We start from the raw sequence: 16,198 nt of genomic DNA, 5'->3' as shown, positions 1-16,198 counted from the left end.
AATCAATGCGACCACTGAAATTACAGCTGGGTCATGTTATAGAGAGGTACGTTGAAATTGAAAGGTCAGCACAAATGGTCAAAATCCGACATTTTCTCACCTTTCTGCCCGTTCGCAGCTCAGAAAATGAGCCAGGGACTACAGAAACCACCCTATGGCACTTTTGGAGAAAAAAAAAATTTTCTCTCAAAAAGTTGGTATGGTATGGTAATGTGCTCAAACAAAATTTCAAGTCGATCTGCGATGGTAAAATGTGCCTAACCACCTATTTAATAATGGCATATCAATTGAGCGATATAGAGCAAATTTATGTACACAGTATGTAATGTTCTTTGTATATCTTCATTCTTGCTAGTTAGGCAGTTCAAATGTATAGTGAACTATGCCCTCAGCTTCATCCAGTGACGCCTGCGCGCCGTCCACTAAATCTCGGTAGTACTGCCGCTCCTCTTGTGCTAGCGATGTGTGCGAACGCAGCGCCTGGACACTACATTCCGTCTCTTCCTCTGTACGGGCGACACGAATTTTGTACCGCAGATTGTTACACAAATTGTGACACAATGCGCATACGTCTGTCCTTGGCTTCATCACTTTGATATGTGCTGCCTGTCTCCTCCAAATGTGGCAAAATGACCTGTAATGAACAGGCGAATACTGTGTGACGGTCTTGGTGTAGATGTTGTATGCAGACTTCTTGTTCTCGGATGCTGGTAAGTATACTGGAGGGTCCTCAGCACGACCTCGCTCCGCTGCAGGTTGACGTAGACCGTACATTTTAGCATAAATATAAGTTTCCGTGCATGGCACGGTAAGTGAAGTTAGCAACCCACCAACAATTACATTCCTAACATAATTTGCACGTACTTGCCATAGCGCATCACGTGCCCGTGCAGAACACGCACTCCGAACTCCCGCGCCCCGGCACGGGACCACGCGGAGCATGCGCATTACTCCGGCTCTCGATGCTGCTTCTTCTTCATCCTTGCTGCGCCAACAGTCAGATCGCTTGACAACCTTGGCCAGTTTTTGAGCTTGCTCTTCGCTTTGCTGTGCTGACGGTCAAATTGTTTGACTATCGCGGCCAGTTTCTGATCAATATCCGATCAACCAGGTCTCTGTCAGTGAGCGATGTCCAGCCAAAACGCTCTGTTTGCTTTGCTGCGCTGATGCAGTGACGGTCAAATTGTTTGACAATCGCGGCCAGTTTCTGATCAATATCCGATCAACCATGTCTCTGTCAGTGAGCGATGTCCAGCCATAACGCTCTTTGCTTTGCTGCCTTGACGGTCAAATTGTTTGACAATCGCGGCCAGTTTCTGATCAATATCCGATCAACCATGTCTCTGTCAGTGAGCGATGTCCAGTCAAAATGCGCTCTGCTGAGCTGCGAAACGCACTGGAATCCCGCAATTATTTAGACCCGACAGGAACAAAACCTACTCCGCGGACTCGCCTGCTCGAGTTGAAGTTGGCTCCAGACTACTGTACGCGAGGACTTGGCCGCTCCGGCAGCGGAGCAGAACCTAGCCGAGGCAACTGCAGCCCCATCCCTGGCCTGGGAGACTTTAGTCGGGAGGAGGTTCGCGATGCTTGGAGCACGTATTGTGCGACTGACGCAGCAGCACACCCCTCCAGGGCCCCCGGAGCTGTTTTCGCACCAGCCCATAATCTTGAAGATGGCTCGGAAATTTAGGTCCCTGATGCTGAGCTCTCCTCTCTAAAGCTGACACGAAGTATGCCTGGCGGCTTTGGTCTGTTTCCCCTCATGTCTGGCCCCGGCTTGGCATTTTTTGGAAGGTTCGTACCATGTAGATAAGGCACCACCATTTGGCCTTAGATCCTCCCCCTTCCGTTCAACAGACCGGCTGATGTGGACTCTCAGCCCAACGGCGACTCTGCAATGATCCTGCTAAGTCTCTTACTCGTCTTCGAGTACAGCGCTTCCGGACTCTCAGCCCATCTACCGACGCAGTGCTGACACACCCTGCACAGTCCACCCTCCAGCAGTTGACGACGCAACCATGGACCTCATCCGCCAGGGCCTGGCGGCCAGTTCCAGCATAACATGCGCTTCGCTGCCGCGCTCCGAACACTTGTCGCCCTGCGCCAGGGCAAGCCACACTCAGGGACTGATCAGTGCCGGCAGCATTGTTCCAGATCCTGTACTTTGAGTGCATTGCCCACTGTGCTAATGGCTAGCCGCATTGGACAGCACTCACATCAAATGCAGTGTAATAGTAATGCAGATAAATCCTGTTTGGGTCAGGTTGTCAGCGCTGCCGGACTCGCATCCCAACTGCCGAAGTGGTGCAGACACAACCAGCGCAGTCCACCCTCCAGCAGTTGACGACGCAACCATGGACCTCATCCGCCAAGGCCTGGCGGACAGCTCCAGCATGGCATGCGCTTCGCCGCAGCACTCCGAACGCTTGTCGCCCTGCGCCAGGGCAAGCCAACCTCAGGGACTGATCAGTGCCGGCAGCATTGTTCCAGATCCTGTACTTCGAGCACATCGCCCACTATGCTAATGGGCAGCCGCATTGGACGGCACTCACATAAATTGCAGTGTAATAGTAATGCAGATAAATCCTGTCTGGGTCCGGTTGTCAGCGCGTCTGGACTTGCAGCCCAACTGCCGAAGCGGTGCCGGCACAACCAGCGCAGTTCACCCTTCAGCAGTTGATGACGCAACCATGGACCTCATCCGCCAGGGCCTGGCGGGCAGCTCCAGCACAACATACGCTTCGCTGCAGCGCTCCGAACGCTTGTCACCCCGCACTAGGGCAAGCCATACCCAGTGACTGATCAGTGCCAGCAGCATTGTTCCATATCCGGTACGTTGAGCGCATTGCCCACTATGCTAATGGGCAGCCGCATTGGACGGCACTCACATCAATTGTAGTGTAATAGTAATGTAGATAAATCCTGTTTGGGTCAGGTTGTCGACGCTTCTGGACTCGCAGCCCAACTGCCGACGCAGTGCCGACACAACCAGCGCAGTCCACCCTTCAGCAGTTGACGACGCGGGCCGCAACTTTGGACGATCTGGCTGGCGTACAGCACTACCTGCAGTCCACCGTGCCTAGCCCGCACAACCGCGCCATGCTCTGGAGCGCCGTGACTCTGGCCTTCCACGGGCTGCTCAGAGTCAACGAGTACACCTTCACGGCACGGGGCGCCGGCCTTGAGTACAGCGATGCGACCATGTACCCAGACCGCGTGGAGCTGCGCCTGCGTGTGACAAAGACGAGCCAATACGGCAGCGGCCAGGACATTAGCGTCAGGAGGACAGGCTCGCCGACATGCCCGCACACGGCAGCCACCAGCTACCTAGCAGCCCGTGGCTCGGCACCTGGCCCGCTCTATCGCTATGATGACGGCACGCCCCTGAAGCCGCATAACATCAACAGGCTACTACAAACAGCCTTGCCTAACAAAGACGTGCGCAGCCACAGCCTCAGACGAGGCGCTGCAACGCTGGCAGGCAAAGCTGGCGTGCCTGAGTACGTGCTGAAGACCGCCGGCAGGTGGCAAAGCTCTGCCTACCTCCGCTATGTCCGCACCCCTGTCGCAGACAGAGCATTGCCAGCGGCATTGTTCTAGTCTCTGCCCGTTATGCTAATGGGTAGCCGCATTGGACGGCCCTAGCAACAGCTGTAGTGTACATATGATATACCTATTATACTATAACTATAGTAACGCTACTATAACTATAGTAATGCCGATAATTCCTGTTTGGGTCATGTTGTATTTTGGGAGAACGGTAGGGATCGTGGGTCAGGCCGGCATTGAGCCAAGTGCGCCTACATGTGCTCACAAGTGCATCCCTACCGTATGCGTGTATTGACACGCCGGGCAATTGTTGCCCCCATTAGCCCTGGCATTGGCCAGTCTAACGCACATTGGTGCTTGCGATACTACGGCATTGGTCCATAGTATTGCATACTGCATGCGGCAATTGTTGCCTGCGATACTACGGCATTGGTCCATAGTATTGCATACTGCATGCGGCAATTGTTGCCTGCGATACTACGGCATTGGTCCATAGTATTGCATACTGCATGCGGCAATTGTTGCCTATGCCCTGATAATACAACGCGTAATAGCTCCCAAACAGATCGGCTTGTGTGGTTGTTAAATATAAGTTTCCGTGCATGGCACGGTAAGTGAAGTTAGCAACCCACCAACAATTACATTCCTAACATAATTTGCACGTACTTGCCATAGCGCATCACGTGCCCGTGCAGAACACGCACTCCGAACTCCCGCGCCCCGGAACGGGACCACGCGGAGCATGCGCATTACTCCGGCTCTCGATGCTGCTTCTTCTTCATCCTTGCTGCGCCAACAGTCAGATCGCTTGACAACCTTGGCCAGTTTTTGAGCACCACCACCCACCCCATCATCTCTAACCATCATTCTATTCTAAGCCATCCCGGAAGGGAGGACGGTAGGGATCGTGGGTCAGGCCGGCATTGAGCCAAGTGCGCCTACATGTGCTCACAAGTGCATCCCTACCGTATTCGTGTATTGACACGCCGGGCAATTGTTGCCCCCATTAGCCCTGGCATTGGCCAGTCTAACGCACATTGGTGCTTGCGATACTACGGCATTGGTCCATAGTATTGCATACTGCATGCGGCAATTGTTGCCTGCGATACTACGGCATTGGTCCATAGTATTGCATACTGCATGCGGCAATTGTTGCCTGCGATACTACGGCATTGGTCCATAGTATTGCATACTGCATGCGGCAATTGTTGCCTATGCCCTGATAATACAACGCGTAATAGCTCCCAAACAGGTCGGCTTGTGTGGTTGTTAATTATGACTAAATAAACTGCACTACATCCTGCTCCATGTCTGCTGAAATGGCCAAGTGCTCTGGTGTTCTCCCAGTCAAGCCATGTTGTGCCAGTTGAACGACTCCTTTGTTTGCTTTTTTTGAAGGCGTTTCGTTACATGACTTCCAACAGCAGGAACTGCCATGAACACGTCTTTGCACAACTCGTAACCACGTACATGATAGCGGAAATAGAAAGGTCGATCACCACCGCCAGTCATCGACTTTCGCATGCTTCCAGTCAGTGCGCCCAGAACAAACTGCTTGAACTGTTGAAGCGCTTTTTCGATTCTCGCAGTTTAGAGACTTCAAATATGTAGTCCTCGAGCTGCTGCTCTGGGATGACTTTCCAATGATTCTTCGACTTGCATCCACAGCCTCTCTCAATCCCATCGCGTATGTCCGAGGAGACCACTCTTCACCTGCTCCGTCGTCGGTGGCTCAGGTGCGGGGGTATCTGGTTCGTCATCCGATTCCGAGTAGTCGGTGTCACTCTCCGCGTTTGAAATTTCCGAGCTGTCGGGGCTTGGCGTTTTCGACACAACACTAGCAGCACTCGAGCTTGCTGTGACTCCATACGTCTTCTTCTCCTTCTGGGTGGCATATCATCGCCGTCGCTGTCAGCATCGGCGTCGGAATCGCTCGCGGACGACTCGCGGGTGCCAGCGCTGAATCCGTAAAAATTCTCGTCGTCCGATTCAAGCGCCTTCGCATCAGGGACTAGTCGACTACACACAGAATCGAGCTGCGTCGTCTACTAGATGTTGTTGCCATAATCAATCACAGTAAGTGGAGCCTCATGAGTTACTTGACAATCGCTCGAGCTCGGAATGCTTCCCCGAACACCTAACAAGAGGACAGCTCTTGAGTCTTGTCAAAACAAAAGTGACGAGTTCTGCGCTTCGCGTAACTTTGAGTCGCGTGACTTTGAAACGTCATAACTTGATTTTGATATCAAACGTCGTAGGGCGGTTTCTATAGTCCCTGGCTCAAATGACAATGACCATCCTCATCTCGTTGTGTAGCTGGACATAGAAAACAGCACCATGAAAAAGAGCCACATTTCTCTAAAGAACTCACCCAGGGCTGCTGAAAGCTGAAAAAGAACCTATCTAGAAGTTTGGGGCTTTTTACCCGTGAATCTTCACTTTGCGACTAAACTATTCACAGCAGTGCCAAATTTCCTGGGTCACTGAATGCGGGTGCCAGCGCCCTACAAGCAAACCAAAAATGAAATCAATGCGACCACTGAAATTACAGCTGGGTCATGTTATAGAGAGGTACGTTGAAATTGAAAGGTCAGCACAAATGGTCAAAATCCGACATTTTCTCACCTCTCTGCCCGTTGGCAGCTCAGAAAATGACAATGACCATCCTCATCTCGTTGTGTAGCTGGACATAGAAAATAGCACCTTGAAAAAGAGCCACATTTCTCTAAAGAACTCGCCCAGGGCTGCTGAAAGCTGAAAAAGAACCTATCGAGAAGTTTGGTTTTTTTCAACTACACTCATACCTCGTTTATCCGGGCAGTCCGGGACTTTACACTGCCCGTAACTTTGAAATGTCCGTAACTCCGAATCATATACATCTTGATGGGGAAAAGGCCATCGATGTGGCATATGACGTCATTAATTCTACGAAAAGTGACTAAAGAGTAGTAATATTTCCCATGAAACTCGCCCAAATAATGCCCGGTAGACCGAAGTACCCGTAACTTCGGGGTCCGGATAACAGAGGTAAGTTGAAAGTGACACGTGGGCACAAATGGGCAAAAAGCGACAATTTCTCACCTTTCTGCCCGTTCGAAGATCAAGAACTGACCATCTCCACCCTGATCTTGTTGTTTAGCTGGACATAGGGAAGTAAACCAAGAAAATTTCCACATTTCAATAAACAACTCGCCCAGGGTTGCTCAAAGCTGATATCAAACTATGTCGAAGTTGTGGGCCTTTTTGCCCGTGATTCTTCACTTTGCGAATAATCTATTCACAGCAGTGCCAAATTTTAAGCGTCACTGAATGCGGGTGCCAGCGGCCTACAAGCAAACCAAAAATCAAATCAATGCGACCACTCACATCACAGCTGGGTCATGTTATAGAGAGGTACGTTGAAAGTGACACGTGGGCACAAATGGGCAAAAAGCGACAATTTCTCACCTTTCTGCTCGTTCGAAGCTCAAGAACTGACCATAGCCACCCTGATGTTGTTGTTTAGCTGGACATAGGGAAGTGAACCAAGAAAAAATTCCACATTTCAATAAACAACTCGCCCAGGGCTGCTCAAAGCTGATATCAAACTATCTCGAAGTTTTGGGCCTTTTTGCCCGTGATTCTTCACTTTGCGACTAATCTATTCTCAGCAGTGCCAAATTTTAAGCGTCACTGAATGCGGCTGCCAACGGCCTACAAGCAAACCAAAAATCATATTATTGCGACCACTCACATCACAACTGGGTCATGTTATAGAGAAGTACGTTCAAAGTGACACGTGGGCACAAATGGGCAAAAGCGATAATTTCTCACCTTTCTGCCCGTTCGAAGCTCAAGAACTGACAATCACCACCCTGATCTTGTTGTTTGGCTGGACATAGGGAAGTGAACCAAGGAAAAATTCCACGTTTCAATAAACAACTCGCCCAGGGCTGCTCAAAGCTGATATCAAACTATCTCGAAGTTTTGGGCCTTTTTGCCCGTGATTCTTCACTTTGCGACTAAACTATTCACAGCAGTGCCAAATTTTAAGCGTCACTGCATCCGACTGCCAGCGGCCTACAAGCAAACCAAAAATCAAATCAATGCGACCACTCACATCACAACTGGGTCATGTTATAGAGAGGTGCGTTGAAAGTGACACGTGGGCACAAATGGGCAAAAAGCGAAAATTTCTCACATTTCTGCCAGTTCGAAGCTCAAGAACTGACAATCACCACCCTGATCTTGTTGTTTGGCTGGACCTAGGGAAGTGAACCAAGAAAAAATTCGACATTTCGATAAACAACTCGCCCAGGGCTGCTCAAAGCTGATATAAAACTATCTCGAAGTTTTGGGCCTTTTTGCCCGTGATTCTTCACTTTGCGACTAATCTATTCACAGCAGTGCCAAATTATAAGCGCCACTGCATGCGGGTGCCAGCGGCCTACAAGCAAACCAAAAATCAAATCAATACGACCACTCACATCACAGCTGGGTCATGTTATAGAGAGGTACGTTGAAAGTGACACGTGGGCACAAATGGGAAAAAGCGACAATTTCTCACCTTTCTGCCCGTTCGAAGCTCAAGAACTGACAATCACCACCCTGATCTTGTTGTTTGGCTGGACATAGGGAAGTGAACCAAGAAAAAATTCCACATTTCAATAAACAACTCGCCCAGGGCTGCTCAAAGCTGATATCAAACTATCTCGAAGTTTTGGGCCTTTTTGCCCTAGATTCTTCACTTTGCGACTAATCTATTCAGAGCAGTGCCAAATTATAAGCGTCACTGAATGCGGGTGCCAGCGGCCTACAAGCAAACCAAAAATCAAATCAATGCGACCACTCACATCACAGCTGGGTCATGTTATAGAGAGGTACGTTGAAAGTGACACGTGGGCACAAATGGGCAAAAAGCGACAATTTCTCACCTTTCTGCCCGTTCGAAGCTCATGAACTGACCATAGCCACCCTGATCTTGTTGTTTAGCTGGACATAGGGAAGTGAACCAAGAAAAAATTCCACATTTCAATAAACAACTCGCCCAGGGCTGCTCAAAGCTGATATCAAACTATCTCGAAGTTTTGGGCCTTTTTGCCCGTGATTCTTCACTTTGCGACTAAACTATTCACAGCAGTGCCAAATTTTAAGTGTCACTAAACGCGGGTGCCAGCGGCCTACAAGCAAACCAAAAATCAAATCAATGCGACCACTCACATCACAGCTGGATCATGTTATAGAGAGGTACTTGAAAGTGACACGTGGGCACAAATGGGCAAAAAGCGACAATTTCTCACCTTTCTGCCCGTTCGAAGCTCATGAACTGACCATAGCCACGCTGATCTTGTTGTTTAGCTGGACATAGGGAAGTGAACCAAGAAAAAAATCCACATTTCAATAAACAACTCGCCCAGGGCTGCTCAAAGCTGATATCAAACTATCTCGAAGTTTTGGGCCTTTTTGCCCGTGATTCTTCATTTTTCGACTAAACTATTCACAGCAGTGCCAAATTTTAGGCGTCACTGAATGCGAGTGCCAGCGGCCTAGAAGCAAACCAAAAATCAAATCAATGCGACCACTCACATCACAGCTGGGTCATGTAATAGAGAGGTTCGTTGAATGTGACATGTGGGCAAAAATGGGCAAAAAGCGACAATTTCTCACCTTTCTGCCCATTCGAAGCTCATGAACTGACCATAGCCACCCTGATCTTGTTGTTTAGCTGGACATAGGGAAGTGAACCAAGAAAAAATTCCACATTTCAATAAACAACTCGACCAGGGCTGCTCAAAGCTGATATCAAACTATCTCGAAGTGTTGGGCCTTTTTGCCCGTGATTCTTCAGTTTGCGACTAATCTATTCACAGCAGTGGCAAACTTTAAGCGTCACTGAATGCGGGTGCCAGCGGCCTACAAGCAAACCAAAAATCAAATCAATGCGACCACTCACATCACAGCTGGGTCATGTTATAGAGAGGTACTTGAAAGTGACACGTGGGCACAAATGGGCAAAAAGCGAAAAGTTCTCACCTTTCTGCCCGTTCGAAGCTCAAGAACTGACCATAGCCACCCTGATCTTGTTGTTTAGCTGGACATAGTGAAGTGAACCAAGAAAAAATTCCACATTTCAATAAACAACTCGCCCAGGGCTGCTCAAAGCTGATATCAAACTATCTCGAAGTTTTGGGCCTTTTTGCCCGTGATTCTTCATTTTTCGACTAAACTATTCACAGGAGTGCCAAATTTTAGGCGTCACTGAATGCGAGTGCCAGCGGCCTAGAAGCAAACCAAAAATCAAATCAATGCGACCACTCACATCACAGCTGGGTCATGTAATAGAGAGGTTCGTTGAATGTGACATGTGGGCAAAAATGGGCAAAAAGCGACAATTTCTCACCTTTCTGCCCATTCGAAGCTCATGAACTGACCATAGCCACCCTGATCTTGTTGTTTAGCTGGACATAGGGAAGTGAACCAAGAAAAAATTCCACATTTCAATAAACAACTCGACCAGGGCTGCTCAAAGCTGATATCAAACTATCTCGAAGTGTTGGGCCTTTTTGCCCGTGATTCTTCAGTTTGCGACTAATCTATTCACAGCAGTGGCAAACTTTAAGCGTCACTGAATGCGGGTGCCAGCGGCCTACAAGCAAACCAAAAATCAAATCAATGCGACCACTCACATCACAGCTGGGTCATGTTATAGAGAGGTACTTGAAAGTGACACGTGGGCACAAATGGGCAAAAAGCGAAAAGTTCTCACCTTTCTGCCCCTTCGAAGCTCAAGAACTGACCATAGCCACCCTGATCTTGTTGTTTAGCTGGACATAGGGAAGTGAACCAAGAAAAAATTCCACATTTCAATAAACAACTCGCCCAGGGCTGCTCAAAGCTGATATCAAACTATCTCGAAGTTTTGGGCCTTTTTGCCCGTGATTCTTCACTTTGCGACTAAACTATTCACAGCAGTGCCAAATTTTAGGCGTCACTGAATGCGGGTGCCAGCGGCCTACAAGCAAACCAAAAATCAAATCAATGCGACCACTCACATCACAGCTGGGTCATGTTATAGAGAGGTACGTTGAAAGTGACATGTGGGCAAAAAGGGCAAAAACCAACAATTTCTCACCTTTTTGCCCATTCGAAGCTCATGAACTGACCATACCCACCCTGATCTTGTTGTTTAGCTGGACATAGGGAAGTGAACAAAGAAAAAATTCCACATTTCAATAAACAACTCGCCCAGGGCTGCTCAAAGCTGATATCAAAATATCTCGAAGTTTTGGGCCTTTTTGCCCATGATTCTTCCCTTTGCGACTAATCTATTCACAGCAGTGCCAAATTATAAGCGTCACTGAATGCGGCTGCCAGCGGCCTACAAGCAAACCAAAAATCAAATCAATACGACCACTCACATCACAGCTGGGTCATGTTATAGAGAGGTACGTTGAAAGTGACACGTGAGCACAAATGGCCAAAAAGCGAAAAGTTCTCACCTTTCTGCCCGTTCGAAGCTCAAGAACTGACCATAGCCACCCTGATCTTGTTGTTTAGCTGGACATAGGGAAGTGAACAAAGAAAAAATTCCACATTTCAATAAACAACTCGCCCAGGGCTGCTCAAAGCTGATATCAAACTATCTCGAAGTTTTGGGCCTTTTTGCCCGTGATTCTTCACTTTGCGACTAATCTATTCACAGCAGTGGCAAACTTTAAGCGTCACTGAATGCGGGTGCCAGCGGCCTACAAGCAAACCAAAAATCAAATCAATGCGACCACTCACGTTGAAAGTGACATGTGGGCACAAATGGGCAAAAACCGACAATTTCTCATCTTTCTGCCCATTCGAAGCTCATGAACTGACCATAGCCACCCTGATCTTGTTGTTTAGCTGGACATAGGGAAGTTAACAAAGAAAAAATTCCACATTTCAATAAACAACTCGCCCAGGGCTGCTCAAAGCTGATATCAAACTATCTCGAAGTTTTGGGCCTTTTTGCCCGTGATTCTTCACTTTGCGACTAAACTATTCACAGCAGTGCCAAATTTTAAGCGTCACTGAATGCGGGTGCCAGCGGCCTACAAGCAAACCAAAAATCAAATCAATGCGACCACTCATATCACAGCTGGATCATGTTATAGAGAGGTACTTGAAAGTGACACGTGGGCACAAATGGGCAAAAAATGACAATTTCTCACCTTTCTGCCCGTTCGAAGCTCAAGAACTGACCATAGCCACCCTGATCTTGCGGTTTGGCTGGACATAGGGAAGTGAACCAAGAAAAAATTCCACATTTCAATAAACAACTCGCCCAGGGCTGCTCAATGCTGATTTCAAACTATCTCGAAGTTTTGGGCCTTTTTGCCCGTGATTCTTCACTTTGCGACTAATCTATTCACAGCAGTGCCAAATTTTAGGCGTCACTGAATGTGGGTGCCAGCGGCCTACAAGCAAACCAAAAATCAAATCAATGCGACCACTCACATCACAAGTGGGTCATGTTATAGAGAGGTACGTTGAAAGTGACACGTGGGCACAAATGGCAAAAAAGCGACAATTTCTCACCTTTCTGCCCGTTCGAAGCTCAAGAACTGACAATCACCACCCTGATCTTGTTGTTTGGCTGGACATAGGGAAGTGAACCAAGAAAAAATTCCACATTTCAATAAACAACTCGCCCAGGGCTGCTCAAAGCTGATATCAAACTATCTCGAAGTTTTGGGCCTTTTTCCCCGTGATTCTTCACTTTGCGACTAAACTATTCACCTTTCTCACCTTTCTGCCCGTTCGAAGCTCAAGAACTGACCATAGCCACCCTGATCTTGTTGTTTAGCTGGACATAGGGAAGTGAACCAAGAAAAAATTCCACATTTCAATAAACACTTCGCCCAGGGTTGCTCAAAGCTGAAATCAAACAATCTCGAAGTTTTGGGCCTTTTTGCCCGTGATTCTTCACTTTGCGACTAAACCTTTCACAGGAGTTCCAAAATTTTAGATTCACTGAATGCGGATGCTAGCGGCCTACAAGGAAACCCAAAATCAAATCAATGCGACCATTCATATTACAGCCGGGTTATGTTATACAGAGGTACGTTGAAAGTGACACGTGGGCACAAATGGTCAAAAGGCGACAATGTCTCACCTTTCTGCCCGTTCGAAGCTCAAGAACTGACCATGACTACTCTGATCTTGTTGTATTGCTGGACACAGGGAAGTGCACGAAGAACGAAATGGCGCTTTTAGTGACATTTTCCATACAAATTCCCATCTAGTAGGGCGCAGTCATCCAGTTTCGGTGGAAGTACGCCAGGTCGATTGGGAATATAGGAGGAAGGGAGCATCTCAGCTTCCTCTGACCAAGACCATTCGACTCAGCACCCCGAAGACTACAACTTGTGAAAATTTGATTTTAGGCTTAACTTCCTCTTTAACGATCTTCCAGAGAGGAAGCTAAGATCAATGCCGAGTTAGATGTTGATAGTTTTATCTGGGAGTTAGAACGCCTAGTGATGTATGCATCGGCCGCACAAATCCTTCTAAGGTTTCATAACAATGATATTTTGGCAGTCTCTTTTCCAAATCTTGCCTAACGTACTACCGCATTTCCGCAACTAAAAGGCCGTCCTCGTATACAACGCCTTCCTCGTATACAAGGCCGGGGCAGAGGGCGATTGAAAAAATAAAAGACCGTCTCCGATTAGAAGACCGGGCCCACTAAATGAGTCTCAAACTTGTGTTAAAAACAGAAGACCGTGTTCAAACTGTGGGTAAAATTAGAAGACCGTGCTCAAACTGTGTAGAAGAAAATGGAAGAATGGGGTTAAAACTGTGTGGCGAAAAATAGAAGACCGGGGTCAAACTGGGTTGAAAGAATAAGAGACCGTCCTCGAATACAAGACCGTCCTCGATTATAAGGCCGGGTTAGGACGAGGTTGAAAAAATAGTAGACCGGCCTACTATTTGTGGAAATACGGTATATGCAGCTTTGCCACCAGGCTTTGTGCTTGTAGGCTGCTGGCACCCACATTCAGTGACCCCAATAATTTGGCACTGCTGTGAAAAGTTTAAAGAACTGATTCTGGTCCGAAAAGGCTGCGATGCAGCGTTCCTCCTTTATTCCCAATCGAACATGGTTGAACAAGCGGTCACGTGCTCCTGCGTACACCAGTCACCTGGTCACCGTGCCTGCAGGGTACAACTTACCACTTGTTTGACCTTTTTTAGATGCAGTCCTGTCACTCGAGTTGAACTCGAGTTGAACCTTGGTGTGAAAGTTGTTGCCTGCTGGCGCGTTGACCAGATGACTTGGCACGCAGGAGCACGTGATCGCTTGTTCCACCATGTTCGATTGGGAATAAAGGAGGAACGCTGCATCGCAGCTTTCTCGGACCATAACCAGTCGACTCAGCGTCCAAAAGACTACAATATATGGGCCAATCGTGGTCATCCGTGCTTTTATAAGAACGAAATGGCGCTTTTAGTGACATTTTGCATACAAATCCCCATATAGTAGGGCGCAGTCACCCAGTCTCGGTGGAAGTGCGCGAGTTCGATTGGGAATAAAGGAGGAAGGGAGCGTCTCAGCTTCCTCGGACCAAGACCATTCGACTCAGCACCCTGAAGACTACAACTGGTGAAAATTTGATTTTATAGTCTGTTTCAAAAAGATTTACAATCAGGTTTGGGTCTTAAAAAGTATGAAGATAAGGGAAATTTGGACAACAAAGTACATAGAATGGCTTGTTAGGACACGGCAAATTGTTCTGTGAAGGTTTCGGAACAATTGGACCCACCGTTAAGGAGTTAGAATTTCGGCCAGGTTTCCGGCCTTTTCCCATGGTTTACAATTTGCCCAGGAAGCCAGTATCGATTTTTTATCAAAACCCACGATTTATCCTTTCCTTTTTGGCCTTGTGGTTATGAATGCTGTCTGCTGACCATGAAGCTGTGAGTTCAAATCCCAACCTATCCTCAAGTCAAACTTTTTTTTCATTGTTTTGGTGATCAAGCTGGTACAAGACAATGAAGATGGCTGCACCAAACGACTTGTTGTTGGAGCTCGCGCTTCCTGCCGAACTAACTGACACTTGACTGGCTCACGCCATGTGAACACACCCACAACACTGCAATGGTGTGAATGAATTATAATGGAAGTCATCGCGCTGTAGCTTTTTGAGATTTATTTTAGTATTTCAAGATCGCCAATTTATTTGAATTTTAGCAGTCAACGCCGTCTTCTATCAGCGTTCACAAGCGTCTGCTTTTCTCAAAATGTCGTCGAAGTCACACGGATAGCTTTGCCAAGTCATGGCCTTGGGAATGAGTCCGTGTCGATGTCGTTTTCGTCACACGGTGAGTAAATTGCATCGCAGCTCAAAGAAACTATTTTGGTCACAAAACGGACCCATGCAGGGCAGCTCGTCAACATTTACAACACTTTCGTTTCGACATGTCCTCTCTCTGACTCCATTATTGATACGAGGAAGAACTCGTTTGTTGTAAACCAGACGTACATGACTGTGTCAACGACGTGTGTGAGTTGTCATTTTTCCTGCTTTCGCGCGGAATATTTCTTCGAGTTCACAGTGAGTTTTTCCAGGCAGCGCTCGAGTGCTCATACGGTAAGACACCAAACTCCGCGGGCGATCGCCAGGATTGTAAATCTTTTTGAAACGGACTGTAGGCTTAGCTTCCCCTTTAACTTTTCCTTTTGAAGAATACGACAACCAGGTTTATTCTTCAAACTTTGGTTGCAATCATGCTGCTGCAATTCTCACAGCATTTGTTCCAAACTGTAGCATAAAATCCAGGATTTTTGCTACGTTTCCTGCACAATTTACAGGACAATTACAAAGAAATTGTCATTGTATCTACCTGAATATGAATGCAATCCACCTGAAACTTCACCAGAAGTTGAAGAAAGGGTCATGGTTCAACACTCCAGCAAAATCTCAATTTCGCCAAAATAGCACCTAAGGTTGGTTTTGCAGAGCACTGCTCACATGTACTATAGTACTGTGTGAGTTACAAATCACTAACGTCCAGCATAGTCACAATACAACGTCTGACATCATGCCCTTCAGAATACGGTTCGTCACTCTTCATTGGCGTTATCGGTATGGGTGTGGTAAGTGCAAACTACCAGATTGAATCTGATTCACTTACAAAGTTACAGTTCGTAGAACCATAATTTCCTCTTGCAAGTATATCCATCGTCCTAGCTGCTCGATGAGCCTGCATGTCCCTGCGTCGCGCGCTAGGGGCTAGCTAGCGTGACATTTCAACACCCGTCTTGGACTTGGCGATGTCGGCAGCATTGTGGTTCACAACCGAGGCTGTCACAAAACTCTAAGCTGCTTTCAATGTTTTTACTCGGCTTCTAAAGGGAATGTTTTAGTGAATGCAGCAAATGTGATTCGCTCTCCCGTGCTAGCTCCATGAAGATTACCATCATCGATTCAGACATCATGACTGCATCAGATCAACAGCTCGTGGACGATCTTTTTGCCGACAACTGTAGGAGTTACTGTACAAGTACGACAGTGCTGGCAACTGAAATCCGACCCCCTAGCGGTGCGCTAGCCGCCTTAGCGATTCGTACGAGACGCTAGGGGGAGGGGGGTCGGATTTCAGTTGCCAGCACTGTAGTACAATGATGACTGTA

The 16,198-nt window shown here is 47.6% G+C and overlaps 1 protein-coding gene across 1 annotated transcript; it reads left to right on the top strand.

Moving 5' to 3' along the window:
• The first annotated feature begins 3,102 nt into the window (after positions 1-3,102).
• On the top strand, positions 3,103-3,603 carry LOC135830971 (uncharacterized). The gene has a single exon (XM_065343218.1). It carries the CDS (start codon positions 3,103-3,105, stop codon positions 3,601-3,603), a length of 501 nt encoding a protein of 166 aa, XP_065199290.1.
• Positions 3,604-16,198: the final 12,595 nt, after the last annotated feature.

The sequence above is a fragment of the Sycon ciliatum genome, chromosome 1 (assembly GCF_964019385.1).
Source record: "Sycon ciliatum chromosome 1, ocSycCili1.1, whole genome shotgun sequence".
In the NCBI taxonomy this organism is placed as follows: domain Eukaryota; kingdom Metazoa; phylum Porifera; class Calcarea; order Leucosolenida; family Sycettidae; genus Sycon; species Sycon ciliatum.
The sequence above is the reverse complement of the archived record's forward strand: the minus strand, read 5'-3'. Positions and strand labels throughout refer to the sequence as shown.